Consider the following 16,469-nt stretch of genomic DNA (forward strand, 5'->3'; position numbering starts at 1 on the left):
ATTAATAAATTGCGTTTTTCGTTTGGAAGTAAATCTGGGGATTATATTGAGCTGCAAGTTGTGTAACACACACAGCCTGTCTCCTGCCACGATCTATAAAAATGTTTTGGCTCTTAAACATCACATTTCTATTGGAGTCAGATATTCCCTGGAGTATTGTATTAACATTGTTATCATCTTCTGTTAATTATCTCTCGTTTAATAACAATACAGTCTACGCGCCTTCCAAATCTGACAACGTGATAATGTTTTTATACAAGCCAGCGATTCATTCATATCTCGTGGAGAAGACTCTTGAATCATCTACTTAGTTATAAATATAATAGGTCACAAATTCGTTTTTTTTTGGTAGGACAAGTGTGCTTTTCAAAGAATAATTAATTTTAACATAGAAGAAGATGTAACGATTTTCGGATTCAAAACATACTGTCATTCCAAAAATAAAAGCGATTTGATTATGTTAATTGAGATGGCGGGAAAGTTAAGAGAAAAAATGAACGAGGAAGGAAGTAGTAACTAAACACAGGAGAGCCAATTAAATTTTGGCAAGTGGTAATGAAAATTTACATATTTCCAGAAGAAACACAATTAAAACTTGGACATGTGCAGTTTCTTTTGGGTTAGCTAAAAACATATATCAAATCATTTGCAATAAAATAGAGAGCATGTGGGTGGGATTGCATCCAACGCTCAAACCTATAAGTAGCTCTGTTTCCACTCTCTTCTCTCCCATCATCCTCTAGAACCTTCAAACCAACCTTCCTTCATCACATGCCTCCTCTGTTCTTCTGTTAGCTATCTGAGATTCTCTTCCACATGTTTTCAATTTTTATTATCTTTCATGAGTTCCATATGTTATCTGATGTTTTTTCAATGTTGTATATGTATGTGTAGGGTGGTGATATCTTGTTACCAAAAAGCATAACATAGAACGGGAGAGAGAGGGAGGGAGTATGGGGTGTGCTACGTCTGCTTGTGCTGTTGGGGAAAGTAAGAACAAGAGGAGTATCATTCAAGAATCAGTAGTGTTTGTTCTACAGCTCCGTGTTCCTGTTCAGACTGATCTTCATCGCCAACTAAAAGGCGTTGCCTCCAAGACCACCATCGACCGATTGGCATGTCTGAGGAATCAGATTCAGTTGGTAGCTGAGGACTCAGGTATGGAAGAAATGAGACTATCTTCTTCCTCTTTACTTGCGTTCCAAGACAAATGTTCCCATTTTGAGAATCATATTCAAATATTTATTTTAAGTATTTTCAGGTGGTTCTGCCATCTCTGAGCTACGTGCAGCTTTGGAGGAGTACTTGTCTCTTCTCACCGGGCTTATCAAGAAAAGTACTTGCTCTAAAATTTTGATTAGTTTAGCAGATTAGTGTGCGGTAAAATCTAATGTTCATATGACTTTGTAGAGGACGATGGGATGGAGGGATGCGTAGAGTTCAAATGGAAACCCCTTGGAGATGGTGGAAGAGTAAGTTCATTTTGTTTGTTATTTTAATTTAACAATGTTGCACTATGAATTAAATCAAATGGTTAAAACAGGCAGAGTTATGTTTCACAAACCTTTGGATGGAGATGCTGACAGTGATCCACATGATGGCTGCTTTGGCACTAGCTGAAGCTAACTCTCTCATGATTCCAAAGGATCGTTCTGGTTCTGGCCATGGCGTCCGTGTGGTCTCCAGTGGTTTGGCCTCTTGAATCTTCACACTTATCTTTTACTTATTTGCTTTGATGTGTGTTTACAAAACCTGATTATTCTGCCACTTTTAAAAACAGGTTGCAAGAGAGATGCGGTTGACTTGCTGCTCAAGGCGTCTGGATACTTGGAGTTCTGCACCCGAGAGATTCTGCCTCGCATTCCTCTTGATGTAAAGTATGACGCACAACAAAATGTAGAAAATATAGGATTAGGATTTGATCAAATAAATACTTACATAGCTTAACATTTGCAGAAGTAAGTTGCCAGATGATATGCAAGAAAGTGTTTTGCAAACTCTCTCTATCCAAGCACTTGGACAGGTTACACACTTTGAAACGATGACTCCTTAATAATAACCTTATATGTGTTTTAGTTTGCTATTCTCATGGAATCTCACTGCAGGGAACTGAGATTCAACTTGGGTTGGCAGTTAATAGCAAGAAGGCTACACTGTCTGTGAAGAGGAGACTTGCTTGTGAGCAAGTCATCTATTTCTCTCAGGTTTTTCTCATATTTTAATACATCTTCATCTCCTTTGGTAACTTGGGCAATGCTTTTGGGATAGTCATGGGCTTTTTGCCCTAATCTCTCTGTTTACTTCTTCTAAATGAGCCCCATTTTCATTTCAGGCATATCAATGCTTGTCTGGTTGTGCCATCGTTAGCCATGGGTGCGCCAAAAAGCTTCTCCTCTTCATCTTCTGGAAGTTTCTGGAAGCAAAGGTATGTATCAAAGCTAGGGCCGGATCTGAGACATTGGAGACTATTAACATTTATTAAATTCATTCATTTATATTTTGTTTTTTCACAATTTGGAGGCTTATATCTAAGTATAAAACCTCCAAAAAGTTTTGGGGGCTAAGACTAATGTTTCATTGGCTGATCCGGCCAAAGCTCTTGTTGGAAAATGATCATACAAGTTCATTAAGTATCATCTCTAGTGTTCTATTATAAACCAATCTCCTTGTTATGTTCTGTTTTTCCTTCTTCACAGGCTGCGGCATACTACTACCATGGACTAGTAACAGAGAAGGGAAGTGAGCCAGCTTGCCACGCGAGCGCAGTGTGTTGTTTCCTTGCAGCTTCAGAGATCCTAGGAGAAAGCAAGAAGGCCTGTCTTAGCTTCTGTCTGTCTCCTCCTGTAACCAGGTTTGTGTGTTTATCATATATATCCAGCATTCCCTCAACAAATGAACTGTAGATTGAATCAGCATGTTTTTCTTATCAGGGCCCCTCCTATGTGGGGAGTTATGAAGCATTTGAGCCAGAAGATTCCAGAAATTGCTTTGAAGAAGTCTCAAATGTATGGATACTTGCTTAAAGAAGAAGAAAAGTAAGCGTTAACTAATTAGTGTCAAGAGTATACTAGATGTAGTAAAACTGATGATATGGTAAACCACAGGGTAATGCAAAGTTTGCCAGAGCTACCAGACTTTCAGTTGTCACTGATACCAGAAGAGTTTGAACTGCCGGAAATGGAAGCCGGCTCTTTTGCCAGAAAACCAGACCCATTTGCTTACTGAAAACTAGTCTGAGAATCATTATGAGGATGTCTGATGAGGAACTTGATCACCGTTGAGCAGCACTCTCTACGCATATTCATTGGATATTTCACCACTTATAATTGTTATGTAACATTGTTATTCTAGAGTTACTTCTTTTACACTAGTTTCTTATCAGACAAAAAAAATCTGATACGTACGCTTGAGTATAATATGTAATATCTATCTGAGTGAGAGTGACTAATAAATTTTGCTAATAAGAGGTACTCCCTCCTTCAGAAATATAAGATGTTTTAAGAGTTTTTTGATGTTTTAATATATAAAATATTTTTTTTATAGTTTTAGGTAATTTCTACTTTTATTAAAAACTGTGTAGTAATTAGATGAAAAAATTTCAATTAATATTTTAGTGATATTTAAAAAAAAAAAATAACTTTTTAATAGTTGAACATATTATGAGAATATTTAGAAGAAAATGATGTTGATAATGTTGGAGTAGAAGTGGTTGTTACGTGAGGCGCCTAAAAACGGCACGCAGTTTATTAATCTTAATTTGGCAATAGCTTTCGCATGAGTAGCGTCACGTGAGTGTATGACGTGTAGGTGATGATGATATGTTGGATTGCGCACGTACCAACCTTGTGGATGCGGCGGTTAGGGATTTTTAGCAAACCGGAAGACGGTGAAATCTCCGACAGAGACTTGATCGGTGGCCACCGATCAAATAAGGAAATAAAAAAAAGGCGACGATGGAGAAAATTCAGATTCTATCATCGCAATTAATGGATCATCCATAAAGATAAAAAAGTATTCAATTTAGCAAAGAGACTGCTAGATTATAAACTAAAACCGAAACGAATCGTTTATCAAAAAGGTAGCAGGCAGCTAGTTAATCTTAAAAAGTAAGGGCTGCTGAACACAAAAAGAGAGAGAAGGCAAGATACATAGATCCAAAGTTGTACTTAAAAGAGACCTGAACAAAGACAAAACAAACTAAACAGAAAAGCACTCAGAGATGGAGAGAAAGATCCAGCTGTGGCTCGTCTTCTTCTTCTTCCATGACGCCAGAAACCTCAAACGTATGCCCATAAGGATACGGATACGGATACGGGTCGTACCCACTCACCATAGTCGTCGTCTGCTGATCAGGTACGCTCCATGCCGATACTTGAGGTGGGTTAGGGTAAAGATTGCATGGGTAGGGAAGAAGGAAAGTGGCGTCGTCGAGGGTGTTTGGAGCATGATCAGAAACAACGCCGAGGTTGCGACGAGCAGCGGCGCGTTCGCGTTTGTGTGCGTTCTGGTGACCGCCGAGAGCTTGGGAGGTGTAGAACTTGCGTGGACAGTACTGGCACGGGAAGAGACGGTGGATGGTCGGATGTTGAGCTCCGAAGGAGTGTTTCTTGTTCCATGATGATCGATGTTTTGATGAAGGACCCACGAAATGATGGAGAGACGACGGCGGTGGCTCTGCCATTTTCAATTAGCTAGCTAGAGAGAGATGATGATGGCAGTATAAACTGTGTGTGTGAGTGAGGTTGATGGGGGTTTTATGGAAGGGTTTAAGCTGTCTCATCTTTGTTTGTTTGCATCGTTTGTTGCAGAGAATATCTGCTTTCAATATTACGCTTTTGCCCTCAGTTTCTTCTCTCTCTCTCTCTAACTAATTTCACAGATCCCGAGTAATCCTTTTTGCTCCATCCATATATGCATGGGATGCATCTAATATATAGGTTATTAGATACATAGTACTTTCTCTCCAAGTTACATTTTTTTCCAAGTTACATTATGAGCAAAGAAATAACATTAGTATATAGGTTTTAACAAAAATAAAGAAAATTAATTTGTAGCGTCGTTGAAGGAGTAGTATTGAGATGAGGAGACAGTACAACAAAATCGTTTAATTGGATAAGGTGAACTGTGAGCGCGTGTTGCTAATCGTTCTTTAACTTTAAAATCGTTTAATTGTCCTGTGAAAATAATGAGAAAAAATAAATAAATATATAGCTTCAAATTAAAAAGAAAAGATAAATTTAGAAAAGAGGAGATTGGTTGCTTTTTGTGTTTGGACTGTTACATCCTGCTAAGAGAGATCATTTGGTAACGACACGTTCTGACTAGACAGTTGTGAGCTCTGTGCAGTACACATACACGAGTGAACACACCTCTAACTTTTGAGCTCATTAAAGAATTTGAAATCGTTATCAACACTTTTTTTTATTTAATGTTGTTACTAATGAGGTGTTTGTTTGATTGATATGATATGATAGTACCTTGTTGTTGTGATGGATGCCAAAGAAGAAACAGGGTCAAGTTCCAAGATGAATTTGCCAAACAAGGAAAGGCTTCTATGTTTCTCCAACTCTATAGTTTATTCTTTCCATATTCTATCACACTCTTTTTTCTCAGTTCTCATCATTGCCTTTCTTTTTCTTATTGGATTTATACACACCTTTACAAATGCCTGTTTTTGTTCATTATAAGCCCAATATTTTCATTTCTATAAGGCCCATGCTATGTTTATTGAGTTCAAGTAGCTCTCAGTAACAAAGCTTCACCCAAACTACTCTGTTAGTGGGCCTCTTCAAAATCAACGACAGATCTACTTCCCTTTAATCTTTCTCTAATTGCACTAGCAATAATCATTTTTAAATGCTATTTTACTTCTTAAGTTCGGTGTTTTTTAGGGTGTTGTGCTAGACAACCACGACCATCTATTGAATTATGTAAATGACGTTGTGTTTGCAAGAACACGGAAACGAATTATATTTTCCTAAAAACATCATTTGAACAAAAAACATCATGTTTATTCTATATAACATGATATTAGGGAAATAGCACTCCAGCCAAGTATTTTTTGTAAACAAAAAGTTTGTTCATTTACTTTATTAATTCTCACAATGTAGTTATATGCCTAGATAATATAGTTATATACATGCCTAAATGATTGTTTATACTTCTATGTGATCTGGGTGCTGATTAAGTCTTGGTTGAATCAATAAACGTTTGCTTAAAATTGAAGCAACCCACATTAAATTCACCTTTTGTGTGCTGAAAATCAAATCTGCTTTGCTAAGCATATTCCAAAAGATCAATGGCGCCAAGTTACCTCTTCTCACACACAATACACAGACTTGTTCACATTTACTTTTCATTTAGTTCCTCCTCATCATTTCATTACTTGCTTCTTTTGTTTAATGCAGGTAACTTTGTTACATTTTTTCTTTGATTACATTTGAAAACCAAGGATCGCTTAGATTAAAAGCAAAAGAGGACATGTTTATGGGTAATATGTGTATTTGTGTGGGAAAGAGGAGAGACCTAGACTGCCTTAATCGATGTTGTCTTTTTGTGGATTGTACATTGGAAGATGTTGCACATTGCACATGTGACTTGTCTTTGACCTTCTACACCATTTTTCTAGAAATATATACAATAAAATCGACACAAGCTTCTTGCGTTTTCAATCATTATAATGTTCACATCCATACCCATGTTATGTCCCCACTCTGTTCTTCTTACATAAACTTTTTTTCGTCTTTTTTTTTTGCATCGAGCCTTTTTGTTAACACACAAGTTACATGTCTTTTTCTACATATATAGTTGAGAAAAGTTTTGGGTAAATGTTTTCTCTAACAAATCATGAAATCTATAGCTCTTATATTTGAGAAGGTTACATAAAACGACACATTTCGTCTTTTCTTTGCAGCAAAAGACACATTATAGTTTTGACACACTTTACTTGTACGGTTTGGTAGATTCGAGACCAAAATGTCCCTGTCTTATTTTTAGAAGGAAGCAACGATTAAAGTAGTTATTTCATTTTATGTTTATAAATTAAACGGTGTGTTTTGCTAGGATATGGTAGTTACAAAGTCGTGGATAGGAAATAGTGGTTAGGCGTATATGTTAAGGACACATTGTTATTGTTGTGGACATGATTGTTGTGGTTAGGGTACCAAAGATACAAAGTTTCTAGAACATATAGTATGGATGTGATACAGTGGATATGTCAAATATCTTAACATGATAAGCATTCATAATGTTTGATAATATAAAAGACCTAGAAACCGCATATATTACAAAAGCATACATAATGTTTGGGAAGGGGGTATATGGACAAGAGTGATGTTTCCAAGTCCGTAACCACAAACTTCATATCCATAACCACACAACCTCATTTACGGTATCTATCGGTATCTATCGCCACCACAGTCTCCACCTCTGTATCCACTTTCATATCCACCGCCTCTGTATCCATGACCACCATAACCTCCACTCCGGTATCAACCACCATCTCCACCATCTCCACCTCCGTATCCCCCTACTCTCCCATCTTCCACCTCCACCGTATCCACCACCATCTCCTCATCTCGAGCAACCACCTTAGTATCCACCATCTTCATATCCATAACCACCTTCTTAAGTCACCATAGTTAGTCTCGTCGGAACTCGGATCTCCTCAGCGACTCCACTACAATCCCAGATCTCCGTTCAAGCTTCAAAAGCTCGCTGCTCTCAACTTCAGTCTCAATTCGAACTTTCTTGATGGATTAATTGCCTTAGTCACCGGAGCTAGATTTTGGAATTCACTATCCTCTGTGACTTCACTGAACTCTTCAAATCTCCTCCACTCAATCCCAGAAAACTCGCCGCTTTCCGCTTCTTCGATAACAACATATGAATACATCAAAAGAGGATAAGAGCTTTTCAGTTTGGTGAATTCAGTAATGGACCAAACTCCTTTTCCTCATTTATCATTTTAATCTTCTCCATCATCACCTAAATCACTCTCCTAAACCGAGCTCCAATATATCCGTCTTGATTCAAAACAATGGATCTGTGTTATCCTCCTTATCTCCTAAACCTATCTTTGATATCTTCTTAGCTAATTTTAAATCTTCAATTCTTCTCACAATCCCATTGTTTTTTCTTTCTGAGATTTGGTTCACAAAAAAAAATAAAAAAAATTCGATGGTTCATCGATGACAAAGAGACGAAAGAAGTTTTGATTTTTTTTTTCTAATTGATTTATTTATCTTAGAATTGGTCGATGTTGTAGTAAAATAAACTGAAGGTCAATTATGGTATTACACATATACTAAGTGTGTCAAAGGCACAAAGTGCCTTATTGTGTAATTGAAAAGTCAGATTGTGTCTCCCAGCGTAATTTTCTCCTTATATTTTAATCACACTGTTTTCCTGGTATACAACTCACACACACATTACTAAGTTTAAAACAATCACGTCCACGATTTTGGTTTCCAAACATTTTTTAAAATGTGTCAGCGACACGAAGGAACGTTAGCTTCTCGACAACCCATGCGATGGCTTCTTTTATTTTAATTTCAGTTTCAACTCTTTCTTTTGTCTCTTTGTAGTTTGTACTATCTAACACACCATTTTATATGTCGCCCATCCATCTATATAAGATATCTTTTGTGCAGCAACTTGTGATATTTTTTCTCTATAATTTAATACAAAATGCATCTCCATCTCATATTTAGATGCTATGGATTTTTGTTATGTTTGAAGAGAACGGGAATCAAGTTCACATCCAAGAAAAAAAGTTTATTTTTCATTTAATTGAACTTTTCTCGGTCTTACACGGCTATATCACTTTTAACTCCATGATAATGTTAAAAGAACTTCAAGTAAAAGTTAACAAGTTTGACACATATTTGGTTTGCTCAACAAATCTCCACTCACACAACACTTTTGGATCAAAACAACCCCTTAGCCTCCTTTTACTTGTTTCTCTAACAAATGAATTAAGAAGTGGAAACTTTTTTAAATAGCTTGAAAGAAACGTAAGTGGAGTAGGTTAGGGTTAAGAGGCAACGTTTAAATAATGCTCCCTGACTCATCACTTGAGGTAGGAGAAGAGGGAGGTGGAGGACCGGTTTCATGATCTGACTCAATCGTGAAGTCTATGCAATTCAGGTCTTCTTCATCATCTCTCCCTCTTGATTTCCTCTGCCTTCTTCCTTTGGATGCTTTCCTCTCATACACATTGTACACCGCCCACTCTCCAGACACCTGCTTTTATTTACCAAAATAACACATTAGTCCAAGTGCAAAGTCTAGAGCCTTTCTTTCTCATTATAGTCGAGAACTAGGGGTGTATACACATTAGACTTTGTAAAGGCAGAGGATGATCAAATGGTAATACTCTGTCAAATATTAGTTATATTGTACCTTAGTTGATGCAAATCCAGCAAGGCAATACTCTGTCATGCACCATCTAGTTTTGTTGAGTTTACAAGATGATTTGTTTGTTTCATGGAAAGCAAGTGTTCTTCTAATCCCAACTGTTCTACCACAAGCAATGATTTCTCTCTCTTTCCCAATAGGTTTCCAATAACCATCATTAGATGAAATCTTGGTTCTACTTGAGACTTCTCTTCTCTTCTTGCAAAAGAAGTACCTCTTCTTCTCCTCTTGATCACCTGAGAAAGAACCCTTTCAGTTTTAGCTTCAGGCAACACACGGATATATATAGACCATAGACATGCACACACATATATAGGATGTAGAAGAAGAAAGAGACCTGGGAAAGTAAGAGGATGAGAGAAGAAGACGTCAAAGACAGGGATGATGGAGGAAGGCAAAGGAGAAGCAAAGGACTTTGGGAGCAAGTAATGAAGGATAAGCTCCTGGTCCGTTGGATGAAATCTGTATCCAATTGGTAGTTTCACGCCTCCATTCACCATTGTCCTCTTCTCCACCTCTATATCTTCTCTCTTCTTCCAATACTGTTTCTCTAAAGAGAAAGCACGGGGAGCGAAAGAGAGAGAGAGAGAGAGAAGGAGAGAAGGAAGACTTGTGTAACGTTTTGTTTTGTGGGCTTTGCAGGCTAAATGACAGTAGGAGAGGGTCTTTATATATGTGTATATCCTCAGGAGTACAGTTACATATAAGAATATATTATAGTTGTGTAATATAAATGATAGAAGAAGTGCCTCATTTGTCAGAACATTTATTTAGTTTCATGATAAGAAGTTGATGAGAATGAGTAGGGGAAAAGGAAGGTGCTTATGAGTGATGTTCATTGACTTCTAAATAAAAATAGAGAAGAAAATGTCAGTTATATTCCTAATTTTTTTTAAAAAAGAGATGAAAGGAAGAGAGAAACGTGCAAGTTTGGGGTTTCTCCATTTGAAAAGGGTTTTCTTTTTGGACCCTTTCACTTCCTACCATTTGATCATCCTCTGCCTTTACAATATAACTAATATTTTGAATGATGTTCATTGTATTTGTATGTGTGAAAGAAGATACGAAACTATGAGAGTCTATGAGACACAACACCGCCTACATGTTCCCCTTGCTGGTTTAGTTGATTGAGGTAAGTCAGGGCAGACTTGAATATAGACTCTCTTTTTTTTTGAACAACTTGAATATAGACCTTTCAAAAATAATTAAAGCTTAGCAGCAGGCCTAATTGTTCTTTGGGCTTCTGTGGGCTTTTCTTTTCTCCAACTATATATTTTCTGCAAATATATCTGTAAACCAATTAATCTTAAATATCTCTGTATTCCATTTACCTTCGTTTTAATAATAAAAACATGGGTCATCAAGAAATAAAGCATGGTTTATGCATGCACGTATAGAGAGTTATGTGAAGAAGGTGCGTGCGCACCATACTCCCACGTTACCCGCTTTTTCATCAAATCATTGTTCATAAATGCATATATCATCACTTTCTTTTGAATTTTAATATTTCGAGTATATTATAAATATTTTCAAAAATTAAATTAATTACGAGGTTTTTATAACCTTGGTTAAAAATAGAGAGTACACGGTATTGGTGTTGGAACGAAAGAAAAAGTCAACGGTCGACCACCAAAAAAAAAAACAAGGCTCCCCTACTTCTTCGATATAGCTCATTGCGACCATCTCCACATCACCTCTCTAACCACACAAACCACAAAGTCTAAACGAAAAAAAAACACACACACATGAATCTCTCCTTCCTCACCATCACCATTTTTCAAAGCTTTACGTAGATAACAAGATTCCATGGAGAAGAACGACGACAAGGACCCTGATCACAACGACAAATCCATTATAGAAGAGAAAGCCGACGTCGTTTCAGATGCTCATCCCCCAGATGAGTCTGATGGTAACAGTAAAGAGAATGTAGACGTTGGCAATGCAGAGACAGAACACAATCCAGAAGACAATGTTGAGTCACAAGGAGAAGAGATTCAACAAACCCTCGAGTCCTTGTCTGAAGAACTCGATCAGCTTCTCTCGAGTCTCTCCCTTCACAAGGAGGAACACAAAGACGACAACACCGAGGAGAAAGAGAAAGGAGATCAGGAAGATGATGATTACTTTCAGATCCCACAGTTTGTTGGCAAGTTCTTGGATCTTCTCGAGGACAAACTCTCCAAATACGACTCTGGAGAGCCAAAGACAGTATGGTACCAAGATCAAGACGAAGTCTCTTCCCTTCTCGAAGCAGTGGACCGTGTCTCGAATCTCATGAGACTTTTGCTCAACACCAAATCATGTTTGGACCATCACGAGCCCTTGATCAACCACGCTGGATCCATCCAGCAGCGTGCGATGGCCTTCTTGGAAGACGAGTTCCGCATCCTTCTAGAAGAGTCTGTCATCAAAGAGACCACGGACGACACCGGCAGCCAGAGGAAGAGCACGGAGGACGCGGTGGTCTCCCAAGATAACGACCAGGTGACTGCTCCAGAACCTGGCGATCAGGAGATTGAATACCCTGGCTACTCGGAGGACGTGGTTGCCTTGCTGAGGAAGATAGCGGAGAAGATGAAAGCGGGAGGGTACGGTTGGGAATGCAGAGAGGTTTACTTGGTTGGGAGGAGGAACATCTTGATGCGGACGTTGAAACAAGACTGCGAGTTTGAGAAAGTGAGCATCGACGAGGTGCAGAAGATGAGCTGGGGTGAGCTGGAGAGAGAGATCCCTATCTGGACCAAGACTTTCAAGAACTGCTCTTCCCTCTTCTTCCCTGGGGAGCTCAAACTCGCGGAGAAGATCTTCCCGGGGGAGGAAGGGAGCTTGTTCTGCATCGTGGCACACGGTCTCACCATCCAGTTCTTGGGATTCGCGGAGGCCGTGGCCATGACCAAGCGCTCCACTGAGAAACTCTTCAAGATTCTTGATATTTATGAGACTCTTAGGGACAGTTTCCCACCCATGGAGGAGCTCTTCCCAGAAGAGCTCCGCAGCGAGCTGAGGAACGAGGTGACCAGCGTTCGCTCCCGCTTGGGAGAGAGCGCTATCAACATATTCTCGGATTTGGAAAACTCTATCAAATCAGATTCTAGCAAGACCCCTGTGCCAGGAGGTGCGGTGCACCCCCTGACCAGGTACACGATGAACTACCTCAAGTACTCATGCGAATACAAAGACACATTGGAGCAAGTGTTCAAAAGCCACTCAAAGACAGAGCAGGAGGAGGAGGAGGAGCCTGCAAAGAGCGGGAACTCGGCCTGCTCGGCCTTTGCGAGCCAGCTGATGAGGATAATGGACTTACTAGACGGGAACATGGAGGCGAAGTCGAAGCTCTACAAGGACATACCGCTGAGCTGCATCTTCATGATGAACAACGGGAGATACATAGTGCAGAAGATCAAAGGCTCGGCAGAGATACACGAGGTGATGGGAGACACGTGGTGCAGGAGGAGGTCGTCGGAGCTGAGGAACTATCACAAAAGCTACCAGAGAGAGACGTGGGGGAAGCTGCTTGGGTTCTTAGGACACGAGGGGTTAATGCACAACGGGAAGATAGTGAAGCCTAATCTCAAGGAGAGGTTCAAGAGCTTTAACGCGACGTTTGATGAGATACACAAGACGCAGACTACGTGGGTGATCAATGATGAGCAGCTGCAGAGCGAGCTGAGGGTTTCTATAACCGCGGTTATGATACCTGCTTACAGGGCTTTTATGGCTAGGTTTGGACAGTACTTGGATCCTGGTCGCCAGACTGAGAAGTATGTTAAGTACCAGCCTGAGGATATTGAGGATCTCATTGACGAGCTCTTCGACGGCAACACTTCTTCCTCTTCAACTGCCACCGCCAAGCGAAGAACATAGCTTCTTTCTTTCTTTCTTTTTTGTTTTGCAGCAACACTTTTGCTTAAGTTCCTTACATTTTCATGTCTTCTTCTGCTGGTTTTGTCTGAATGCTACAACTTGGATGACCGTATGTTTCTACAAATTTAAACAAACGATCGTGGCTCTGTGCCATGTGTAAATGTTAAATCATAATCAGTTCCATCATTCATGAATAAAAAAATTGATTGATCTTTATTGATAAGCCTAATGGTATTCAAACTCACATTTTATTAACTTAGCAAGCGTCTCATAATGAAAACACAAGAGGAAGGAGATAAGAGACTTTTGGAACTTACTCCCTATTTAAGCTTTGCTTGGGCCTCAGGCAGCAAATTTGTGTATGTGGGAGTGAGAAGGTGGATGCTCATGCTCCAAGCGGATCAACACTGTCCTAATCTCCATAGGGTAAAGCTCCATCAAATGCCTTATTCGACTACCTAACTCACAGACAGAACTGGGATATTAATTATTAATACCTCATAAAGATGAGCTAGCCGCAGGGGAACGTTTCCCATCATCCAGTTCCTGAAATCATCTCAACCAAAACTCATCTGTAGGATGAATCAATTCCAGAGAATGATGCTGCACCAAAACTCATCGTCTTACCATCATCCTGAAACATTTTGAACATCCAAAATTATAAATGGTTTGTGACAAACTACTTAGTAGTTAGCATCTTGATTTTCCATTTTACTCTTGTTTTTATTTTACCTGTTGAGCAAAGACCAAGAGGAGTGAGTGGTGAATAGATCTCTTCTCCACCCATTTTGTACCTTCTCCATATGGATCAATTATATCGTAATATTTGCCTTGGACCTGTAATAATTCTCGGAATATGCAACTTAGACTAGAAACAGAGTGTGCTTGAAGTGAATTATCTACCCTTGAACCTAATTTATCTTATTTGTACTTACAGTTAGTCCAGTAAACTTGTCTTGAACACACAGTGTCTCGTTTAGAGCCTCCGCTACACCTCTGGAGTCATCAAGTAGCAGTCTCCTGTGACTGAGACAATAGTTTGATTAGAGCCACAGAGAGAAGGGGTAAGGGAAGTTTGATTGAATTAAATTAAATGGGCTTTGACCTGGCCCATTAACTGAAGACGAACAATGCTAAAGAAGTCGGTTTTGTTTGGCTGCAGGGGAATATATATCCCAACACCGCACTAAACCCCTTAGTCTCTCTCTCTCTCTCTCACGGCCACCGTCGTCTCCAAATTCGAAAGCAATAATGGAGGAAAGTTTCAGAGTAAGGATCGACAAGGTATTTGGATCTCTCTCATCCACAACCGCCGCGTCTTCTTCATCATCTCTCAACTCTCTATGGTGTCTCGCCGACGACGAGATCGATAGAAGCGACAGGAGCGGAGAGAAAGTGGCCTCCGACTCTGAGCCCCAACCAAGCTTCCCGGAGAATGATCCAGAAGATTTGAGCGTAGATGAAGACGAAGGAGGGTCAAGTGTATCGCAGAAGCCGGATGATTACAACGACGAGGAGTGGGAGATCAAATCCTCAATCGGGATGGACACTACTCTTGACATGGAGGTATGTACATCTCTTTTCTTGTTATCTAACTGTATCAATTAGGCTAACGCTAAGGGTTTCTTTATGTTTTTAGGAAGAGGAAGATGAGAATGACAAAGTCGCTGTAGGTGAGGAACTATGCGTTTACACGAAGGATGTTAACGACTATGAGACGGAAGCAGATGACTGGGAGGAGTTTCCTTCTTCCTTCAACGAAAGAGAGAAGGATCCTCGTGCTAATTACATTGCGGCGGAGATTAGGCTTAAAGAAGACGCTGATGCTGTTAACAAATTGAACTCTTTGCACGTCTCTGAGGTACTTGGAGAGTCTTTCTTGAAACAAGTCTCTTCCTTTTTTTTGTAAAACTCAATCTTGTTCATCGTAATGATTCACTTATGAACTCTCTGCAGGGACATCAGGATAACGTGTCGGAAAAGGAGGAAGCTTTGGTGGTTTCTGAGGAGGCATGTGTTGGCACTTCAGATGATAATGGGCTGAAACCGATACTGAAGAGGAAAGAAAGCGGAGCTGAGTCTAAGTTGCAGAAGCGTGTTCGGTTTAGTTCTGATACCAGAGATGACAACTCGACTGGAGATGACGAAGATTCTGCGATGGAGACAAGTTCCTCCCCCGAGGAGAGAGTAGTGCAGCGAGTTCATCCATCCGGAGTTCCAGATTATGTTCGGAACCCGTCGAAGTACACTCTGTACACGTTTGATGAAGGCGAGGTTGATGAAGAGTCTAACAGGAAAGCGTACATGGAGTTTCTCAACATGATCAGGAGCCGAGATGAGCCTCTTGATGACCCTCTGGTTGAGCTTCCAACGTCAGTGGCTTTTGTACCAAAGAGGAAACCAACGGGTGAGAGCAAAGTAGGGAATGCAGCAGACAAGGGTTGTGAGGGAAGAAGAGGTGCAATAGCTATCGTAGATGCCGTAGAAGACAGCGCGGTTTCTGCCATGGAAGAAGATGAACCGGAAACAGCTGTAACTGTGGTAAGAAGACCCGGTCGTCAGTATAGAGCTAGAGCCAAGGAAAATGAAGAGTAATGAATGTTAAGAGTATCATCAAACTCGCCTTGCCTGTTTGGCGTGTTGTCTTTTATTATTACTTGAATTTAGCAGTCTGGCTGATGAAATTATTGGGGACTTCATGATCCTACTACTTTCTAGTATTCAATAATGATTCAGTTGTGTGGATAATATTTTAACTTATTAAGTCATGCTTTACTCAAAAACATATATGGCTTCGATTGCGAGATAGTTTTGTTATGTTCTCACCAAGATAGAATGATCAAAAATATGTTACCACAATATGCATAATGATCCTCGCTAGTACAGGCGTTTTCTACCACTTACTGCTCCACAGTAGCAAGAAAGCTTTTTTCACCTTCCCATCCAGCTCATGAACGCTATCAAATTATATCCACTGACCATAGTTGTAAGTCAGCTCCTACAATTACAGAAGAATGTGGTCAGCTGCAGAGAGAACCACACATGTGTAAGCTTTACATCTGGTGAAAACTCAAAACAAATATGTTTTTGGTTGGAGGCTTGGAGCAAAACAATTTTCTTCATGTCACCTGTCTTTCAATCAAGGCCTAGCATTTTCTGTAGGCCCACCAGCGTTATTATTCTCAGTT

The 16,469-nt window shown here is 39.7% G+C and overlaps 5 protein-coding genes and 1 long non-coding RNA gene across 9 annotated transcripts; 3 read left to right on the forward strand and 3 right to left on the reverse strand.

Moving 5' to 3' along the window:
• Positions 1-442: 442 nt before the first annotated feature.
• Positions 443-3,723, forward strand: LOC125579031. 2 transcript variants are annotated; one of them, XM_048742320.1, is made up of 12 exons: positions 443-790; positions 895-1,158; positions 1,253-1,336; positions 1,411-1,472; positions 1,544-1,688; positions 1,781-1,877; positions 1,957-2,023; positions 2,106-2,204; positions 2,333-2,425; positions 2,697-2,851; positions 2,931-3,035; positions 3,105-3,723. In XM_048742320.1, the coding sequence occupies exons 2-12, from the start codon at positions 954-956 to the stop codon at positions 3,223-3,225; spliced, it is 1,233 nt and encodes a 410-aa protein (XP_048598277.1). In that variant the 5' UTR covers positions 443-790; positions 895-953; the 3' UTR covers positions 3,226-3,723. The 2 variants fall into 2 exon arrangements, with proteins under 2 accessions (XP_048598277.1, XP_048598278.1); XM_048742321.1 differs by having other exon boundaries at positions 447-790; positions 1,262-1,336; positions 3,105-3,716.
• A 231-nt stretch (positions 3,724-3,954) lies between these two features.
• On the reverse strand, positions 3,955-6,862 carry LOC106370592 (zinc finger protein KNUCKLES). Its single transcript, XM_013810593.3, has one exon. It carries the CDS (start codon positions 4,679-4,681, stop codon positions 4,214-4,216), a length of 468 nt encoding a protein of 155 aa, XP_013666047.2. The 5' UTR covers positions 4,682-6,862; the 3' UTR covers positions 3,955-4,213.
• Positions 6,863-8,760: 1,898 nt separating this feature from the next.
• LOC125579036 (NAC domain-containing protein 83-like) lies at positions 8,761-10,414 on the reverse strand. 2 transcript variants are annotated; one of them, XM_048742328.1, is made up of 3 exons: positions 9,755-10,414; positions 9,403-9,653; positions 8,761-9,246 (listed from the first exon to the last, which is right to left on the reverse strand). In XM_048742328.1, exons 1-3 carry the CDS (start codon positions 9,915-9,917, stop codon positions 9,049-9,051), a joined length of 612 nt encoding a protein of 203 aa, XP_048598285.1. In that variant the 5' UTR covers positions 9,918-10,414; the 3' UTR covers positions 8,761-9,048. The 2 variants fall into 2 exon arrangements, with proteins under 2 accessions (XP_048598285.1, XP_048598287.1); XM_048742330.1 differs by having other exon boundaries at positions 8,761-9,243; positions 9,755-10,393.
• Positions 10,415-10,520: 106 nt separating this feature from the next.
• Positions 10,521-13,310, forward strand: LOC125579033 (exocyst complex component EXO70B1-like). The gene has a single exon (XM_048742324.1). The coding sequence runs from the start codon at positions 11,224-11,226 to the stop codon at positions 13,279-13,281; it is 2,058 nt and encodes a 685-aa protein (XP_048598281.1). The 5' UTR covers positions 10,521-11,223; the 3' UTR covers positions 13,282-13,310.
• Positions 13,311-13,442: 132 nt separating this feature from the next.
• LOC125579037 lies at positions 13,443-14,346 on the reverse strand. Of its 2 annotated transcripts, XR_007316989.1 has the most exons (4): positions 14,217-14,346; positions 14,014-14,118; positions 13,779-13,915; positions 13,443-13,693 (listed from the first exon to the last, which is right to left on the reverse strand). It is a non-coding gene; the product is annotated as an uncharacterized LOC125579037 (long non-coding RNA). The 2 variants fall into 2 exon arrangements; XR_007316990.1 differs by having other exon boundaries at positions 13,443-13,915.
• A 124-nt stretch (positions 14,347-14,470) lies between these two features.
• On the forward strand, positions 14,471-16,066 carry LOC125579035. The gene is made up of 3 exons (XM_048742326.1): positions 14,471-14,847; positions 14,921-15,142; positions 15,238-16,066. The coding sequence occupies exons 1-3, from the start codon at positions 14,533-14,535 to the stop codon at positions 15,874-15,876; spliced, it is 1,176 nt and encodes a 391-aa protein (XP_048598283.1). The 5' UTR covers positions 14,471-14,532; the 3' UTR covers positions 15,877-16,066.
• Positions 16,067-16,469: the final 403 nt, after the last annotated feature.

The sequence above is a fragment of the Brassica napus genome, chromosome A10, assembly GCF_020379485.1.
Source record: "Brassica napus cultivar Da-Ae chromosome A10, Da-Ae, whole genome shotgun sequence".
Lineage (NCBI taxonomy): Eukaryota > Viridiplantae > Streptophyta > Magnoliopsida > Brassicales > Brassicaceae > Brassica > Brassica napus.